Raw genomic sequence first — 7,567 nt, forward strand, 5'->3', positions numbered from 1 at the left:
TGGCAACCGAATGTACCACCCAATACAGGGGGAGTTGTCACTCACATGAGCTGTCACGGCTTCCGATGTTTATAGAAATTGGCTTTTTCTCCCATGATTCTACCTATAATATTACATTTTAAAATTCTGCTTTGTGGGAGTTTAGTAAAAATCTTTTTTGTTTCAATTGTGTTTCTACATATTAATTAGTAGAGTCCACATGGACGCTGTAACTTTTGTTTTTAACGGGGGGAGCTTACACAAAGTTTAAGAAATGTAATATTTAACTAAACGGCTGATATTAAATAATAGCAATATATTTCAAATGATCGTCTTCTCTGAACGCATGATTTTAGCTATTTCAAACAACATTATGCAGTTAATAAGCGATTACACCCCCACAGCATAATGGATTTTTCTATTCACATCCTCGCGTTGCTCCGTCTTCGCCTATCATTGGATCCCGTATTAGCCAATCAACTTGCTGTTTGTGAGAATCTTTAGCCAATCAGCGGCGTCCGTGGTTAAGTGACGGAAGGTGACATTGTGCTTCGGGCTGACTGAGCCATGTCGTCCCTGGTGCGGTTAGGAGGTGTCCTGCGGGCCGGCAGCCGGTTATTGGGGGGAGCCGTGCGGAAGAGGCCCGGGGTTAGAAAGTGAGTGAATGAGGACAACCGTATGTTTCCTGCAGGGACGTGAACTTGCGGTAGTCACTCACGAGTGGAGCCAGAGGGCAGTATCAAAGTGACAGAGACGATTATTGTGTTTGAAATACTTGTAAATATTTTATTCAGTTTGTATCAGGAAGAGAGCAGTAACATATGCAGTCGTGTTGTACAACTATAAGTCTGTAGTACTGTTACTATAGTAATAAGATTATGTATTTGTAACACTGAAGCTAAATGAGTAGGTTACACAGTGACACTAATGGTAAATACAGAGACATAAACTAGACTAAACAAACTAATGCAACAGGAGGGGTCCTGTTCCCAAGAGCTTACAGTCTACAGAGAACTAACTAATAACATCACAGGTCTGGTACTGAAACAGTTAGAATAGAGCAGTAACATATGCAGTCGTGTTGTACAACTATAAGTCTGTAGTACTGTTACTATAGTAATAAGATTATGTATTTGTAACACTGAAGCTAAATGAGTAGGTTACACAGTGACACTAATGGTAAATACAGAGACATAAACTAGACTAAACAAACTAATATAACAGGAGGGGTCCTGTTCCCAAGAGCTTACAATCTACAGACAACTAACTAATAACATCACAGGTCTGGTACTGAAACAGTTAGAATAGAGCAGTAACGTATGCAGTCGTGTTGTACAACTATAAGTCTGTAGTACTGTTACTATAGTAATAAGATTATGTATTTGTAACACTGAAGCTAAATGAGTAGGTTACACAGTGACACTAATGGTAAATACAGAGACATAAACTAGACTAAACAAACTAATACAACAGGAGGGGTCCTGTTCCCAAGAGCTTACAATCTACAGACAACTAACTAATAACATCACAGGTCTGGTACTGAAACAGAATAGAGCAGTAACGTATGCAGTCGTGTTGTACAATTATAAGTCTAGTACTTTTACTTTAGTAATAAGATTACACTAATGGTAAATACAGAGACATAAACTAGACTAAACAAACTAATACAACAGGAGGGGTCCTGTTCCCAAGAGCTTACAATCTACAGACACTAACTGATAACAGCACTGGTTTGGTACTGAAGTTGCACAGTTAGAATAGAGCGCAATGCCGGAGTGCTGCAGACACAGAGCAGGACTTCACCCTTGTTACAATGTAATTTAATGCCCCTTTAATAGAGAATGAATAATGGGTGTCTCTGCTGGTGTATGACATGGCCATGGGTGCCGGCATATGATGATCTGCTTGTCTTGCAGCGCCGGAGGAGGAGTTCACATAGAGCCGCGTTACCGGCAGTTCCCAGAGCTCACCAAGAACCAGGTCCTGCAGGCAGAGATCCTCAGTGGGTTTATGTGGTTCTGGATCCTGTGGCACCTGTGGCATGACTCCGACGCAGTGCTGGTGAGAGAATGGTTTATTATATCTTGTAATGCCTCACTATATTTACCTGCGCTAAATCTTCTAAATAAGCGAAAGTCTTACGTTGCAAGTGAGATTGGTCATTGTAATCAACTTGTGTTTTGATTTCTGAAAAACTTGTATCCTCGTCCTGAATAAATCAGTGTTTTTGTGTCATATTTGCAGAGGTTGTTGTCATTATAAGGATTAGTAGGAAGTACGGCAGTATTAATTTCATTTTAAATGTAATCAGCTTTTACTTAACTTTTTTTTTTTTTGACATGTGCAGTACTGGCCAAAAGTTTTGAGAATGACACAAATATTAATTTTCACAAAGACTGCTGCTTTAGTGTTTTTTAGATCATTTGTCAGATGTCACTATGGTATACTGAAGTATAATTACAAGCATTTCATAAGTGTCAAAGGTTTTTATCATCCTGACTGATGGCAGCCCATTCTTGCATAATCAGTGCTTGGAGTTTGTCAAAATATGTGGGGGGGGGGGGGGTTGCTCATCCACCTCTTGAGGATTAACCACAAGTTCTCAATGGGATTGACAAGGTGCTCCATCATGCTGCATAAGGCATTGTTCGTCATCAAACTGTTCTTGGATGGTTGGGAGAAGTTGCTCTTGGAGGATGTTTTTGTACCAATCTTTATTTATGACGGTGTTCTTAGGAAAAATTGTGAGTGAGCCCACTCGGCTGAGAAGCAACCCCACATATGAATGGTCTCAGGATGCTTAGCATTACACAGGACTGATGGTAGCGTTCACCTTTTCTTCTCCGGCAAGGTTTTTTCTTTCCGGATGCCCCAAACAATCGGAAAGAGGGGATCCATTAGAGAAAATTACTTTACCCCAATCCTCATCAGTCCAATTCCTCTACCTTTTGCAGAATATCAGTCTGTCCCTGATCTTTTTTCCTAGAGAGAAGTGGCTTCTTTGCTGCCCTTCTTGACACCAGGCCATACTTCAAAAGTCTTCGCCTCACACCTGCCTGCTGCCATTCCTGAACAAGCTCTACACTGGTGGTGCCCCGATCCCGCAGCTAAATCAACTTTAGGAGACGGTCCTGGCGCTTGCTGGACTTTCTTGGGCGCCCTGAAGCCTTCTTCACAACAATTTAACATCTCTCCTTGAAGTTCTTGATGATCCGATAAATGGTTGATTTAGGTGCAATCTTAGTAGCAGCAATGTCCTTGCCTGTAAATCCCCTTTTTGTGCAAAGCAATGATGACTGCACAATTTCCTTGCAGGTAACCATGGTTAACAGAGGAAAAACAATGATTTCAAGCACCACCCTCCTTTTTAAGCTTCCAGTCTGTCATTCTAACTCAATCAGCATGACAGAGTGGTCTCCAGCCCTGTCCTCATCAACACTGACACCTGTGTTAACGAGAGAATCACTGACACAATGTCAACTGGTCCTTTTGTGGCAGGGCTGACATGCAGTGGAAATGTTTTTTGGGGGATTAAGTTCATTTACATGGCAAAGAGGGAGTTTGTAATTGATCTGATCACTCTTCATAACATTCTGGAGTATATGCAAATTGCCATCATAAAAACTGAGGCAGCAGACTTTGTTAAAATTAATATTTGTGTCATTCTCAAAACTTTTGGGCAGTACTGTAAGTGCTACTCTTTGATATCTGAGTACAGTGTCCTTTAATCTTATGCTAAGCCTGACAGTAAATGTGCTTTTGTTCCTTTTAGGGTCACTTTCCCTATCCTGACCCATCCGAGTGGACAGATGAGGAGCTAGGAATCCCTCCTGAAGGGGAAGAATGAGCCTTTAGGTACATGTAAGTGCTGTTTGCTACTTGACAGTAAAGGGTTTCTCAGCCCCTGTACTCAGTTACCCTTAATAGAGCAGATTTAAAGTATTACTAAACCTGAGTACAGAGGAGTCCTGCAGCTATTGGATGAACAAGATGCAGATTTGGACATGTTCAGCTATAACACTTTCTTATTGTAAAACTAATGTTTCTAAACTGAGGGGGGGGGGACCATTTTTTATGCACAAGCTTTGCTTATAAGCCAGTTAGCATTAGACTTGTATATTTGTCAATTCAGTTGCTAAATAATGTATTTGTAAAGATATTTGTATGTTGCAATATAAAAAGAGCAGAATGCCACAACCTGCAGCCATATTCAGCAAACAAATCTGCACGTGCACATGTTTAGTGAGCATATGTCCCGTAGAGCAGCAGTGTTCAGAAATACAGTTTTTACTAAAAGGGATATGAAACCCAAATATTTCTTCAATCATTCAGATAGAGCATGCAATTTACTTCTATTATCAGTTTATCTTTGTTCATTTGGTATCTTTTGTTGAAAAGCAGGGACATAAGCGGAGGAGCCAGCACATTTCTGGAACCTCATATGGCAGCAGTTTTGCAACAATGTTATCCATTTGTAAGAGCACTATAGGGCAGCACTATTTCCTAGCATGTAGTGCTTCAGATGCCTACCTAGGTATCTCCAACACAGAATATCATAGGGACAAAGCAAATTTGATAATAGAAGTAAATTGGATTAAAAAATAAAAAAAAGTATGCTTTGTCTGAATCACAAAAGAAACTTTTTGGGTTAATATCCCTTTAATCTTAAAATGCTTTCATGCTCCCTAGAGAGACTGTGAATCCAATTCTCTAATCTATATGTGCTGCTTATTGCCTGACCTTGCTACATTTTGCACAGAGATTGCTTAGGGCAGTGCACAAACTCATTTACAGCTATAACTATTAGTCCACAATAAAATAAAAACCCTTTTATGTTTTATTAACCCCTTCCCGACGTAAAGGACGTTATGCGCCGCCCTAACCGCGCTGGGCTTTAGCACTGTTAGAACGGCATGAAACGTCCTAGCCATTCTGCTATACTGACGCAGTAACAGCTTCCTAACTGAGATCGCGGGCCGGAAGGCGTGCCTAGCGTCATAGGCTCTCCCCTGACCCAATCCCATCATTGAAATCGCACGGTCGCATGTACGATCGCGTGATCTTATTTGTTTACATCGGAGCTTTGTTCTGATGTAACAAATAAGTACCGGCAGGAAGAGGTTAATGGTTTTGAAAGATCTGCATGTTGTGACCATTTTAAATGCTATAAAAACATACTTTTTGTATTATTATTATTATTATCATTATTTTAATTTATATGTTTAGTGTCACAAAATTCCATAGCGCTGGATAAAGGTTTTATGCAGTTCAGTACTTAAATGGGGGGAAAAAAGATCTGTTATATTCAAGCAATAATGCAGTAATAAACTGCTGTAACTGTGTTAAACACATAGTTAAAGGACTATGAGACCCAAAAAATGTTCTTTTGTGATTTTAGACAGATAATTTAGTGTTAAAGTTTCCATTTTACTTCTAAAATCAAATTTCTTCATTCCCTTTGTATTATTTGTTGGAGAGGTACTTAGGCAGGTGGCTGGCTCGCTACAATGCAGGAAATAGTGCTGCCATCTAGTGCTCTTGTAAATAGATAACATTTTTGCAACACTGCTGCCATAAAGTGCTCCAGACACGTGCACGCTCCTGAGCTTATTTCAACAACAAAAAAATACCAAAAGAACAAGGAAACCTCGATAAAAGTAAAGAAGAAAGTTGTTTAAAATTGCTGCTCTATCTGAATCGGAAAAAAAAAAAAAAAATTAGTTTCATGTCCCTTTTAAAGTCGGCTCCAGAGCAGCAATTCACTACTGGGAGCTAGCTGGACATATCTAGTGAATCAATGACAAGAGGCATATGTATGTAGCCATCAATCACCAGCTAGCTAACAGTAGTAGTATGCTTTTCAACAAAGGGAACAAATGAGATTTTTTAATAAAAGTAAATTGTCTCTTTAAATGACCACAAAAGCTTAAGTTTGATTTTGATGACCCTTTATTTGTTGACAGACTATGCATGTATACAGAAAACTGACTAACGTCCCTGTAAATGTGTTAAAAGTACTTAAAGGACCATCAAAAGAATGTATAATAAAGACAATGTAAAGGATAAGTGGATTTTTTTTTTTTTTTGTGACAAATGTCAGGTACTTGCATTTCCCTGCCCCTTTTATCACCAGTAGCAGTGGTGCCTCGGAAAGTGTGCATGTAAAACGATTGTGCACATTTTATAATAAAAGTAAATGATTATTTATTTTTTTACTGCATGCTCTATCTGAATCGTGAACGTTTAATTTTGACTTTGTGTCCCTTTTAAAACGGTCACAATATGTTTAAAAGACTCTCTTAACCGTTCTAAACAAAAAACATAAACTCTTCATATGATCTTGGGATTTATTTGAGAGTGGACTGCACAGAACCAAGGATATCCCACCACAATGAATATAGTGTTCTTTGTGCTGTACTCTGCATTACCCTCATCATCTTCTTTGTGGGCACAATTATGTCACCGTAGGCTAAAGATATATTATTGTTGTGATCTGCTGCAGACACGGCTTATAGAGCATACTCCGGATGAACGATCAATGTGTTTCTATACCGCCTACCTCCATATTGTCATGTACGCTGATTTATTTTAAAAACTCCCACTGCTTCGCAATAACAATTTATACACAGATTGTAAAAATGCGCCTGAATTTGAAATGCATATCAAACACATTTTTTTCATGATTCAGACAGAGCATGTGATTTTAATCAACTTTTTAATTTACTTCTATTATCTGCTTCATTCTTTTTATATCCTTAGTTGAAAAGCATACCAAGGGAACAAAGCAAATTTGATTAAAAAAAAATTAAATTTTTTTAAAATTACGTTCTATCTTTTTGTTTTAGTAACTTCTGTTGTCTCTTTATTTTGCAGGTGCTGGTCTGCTGGTCACTGTGTATGTGTTTGCAGTGATACTTATTGTAAATAAATCTATTAATACAATTTCAGAGGCTATGTGTGCTTTTTGGTCTACCTAGTTTAATAAGACTCCAGGGGAAGGTTTGCTGATGATACAAAATTTGTTATAGGGCTTATATCCAGTAACGTCCAGTAACGTACCATTTGAAACTGTAACTAAACAGGAACGGGATTTGGGAATTATTTCAAATTATTTAACCCCTTAACCACTGGGAATTTTGGAGAAAAACTTGATCAAAGTACCGGATCATTTTTAGCATTTTTGCTGTCACTACATTTAAACAGAAATAAAGCCTTTGGGTTTTTTGGCATAAAAAGAGCTATCAATGGATTACAGCTTTAACTAGCTATTTATTCACAGAATTATGAAATTTTTAAAAAGTATATAAAATATCACAGGCTCCAAAAGCCTGTAGCTTTCTAACTGTAGAAAAAAAATCTCAAAATTTGGTCGTTAACTTTTTCCAATTCAGACAAGACCACGCGTATATATTTTGCATTCTTTTTTTTATAATTTTAAGGTTTTTGTCTGCAGCTATGTATACATGTTCTAAAATGATACAGTGGGGTAACTCTCTAATTTAGTTTAGTATAGCAGAACTGCCCAAATTCTCAAAATTGATCCCAAAAACTAAATACATTTTTGAGGTAGTCAACCAAAAGTATCGAT

The 7,567-nt window shown here is 38.2% G+C and overlaps 1 protein-coding gene across 2 annotated transcripts; it reads left to right on the forward strand.

The window, feature by feature from the left end:
- The first annotated feature begins 474 nt into the window (after positions 1-474).
- On the forward strand, positions 475-6,921 carry NDUFB2 (NADH:ubiquinone oxidoreductase subunit B2). Of its 2 annotated transcripts, none has more exons than XM_053716260.1 (4): positions 475-635; positions 1,896-2,040; positions 3,752-3,834; positions 6,853-6,921. In XM_053716260.1, the coding sequence occupies exons 1-3, from the start codon at positions 547-549 to the stop codon at positions 3,824-3,826; spliced, it is 309 nt and encodes a 102-aa protein (XP_053572235.1). In that variant the 5' UTR covers positions 475-546; the 3' UTR covers positions 3,827-3,834; positions 6,853-6,921. The 2 variants fall into 2 exon arrangements, with proteins under 2 accessions (XP_053572235.1, XP_053572234.1); XM_053716259.1 differs by having other exon boundaries at positions 476-635; positions 3,752-3,840.
- Positions 6,922-7,567: the final 646 nt, after the last annotated feature.

The sequence above is a fragment of the Bombina bombina genome, chromosome 6 (genome assembly GCF_027579735.1).
Source record: "Bombina bombina isolate aBomBom1 chromosome 6, aBomBom1.pri, whole genome shotgun sequence".
Classification (NCBI taxonomy): Eukaryota; Metazoa; Chordata; class Amphibia; order Anura; family Bombinatoridae; genus Bombina; species Bombina bombina.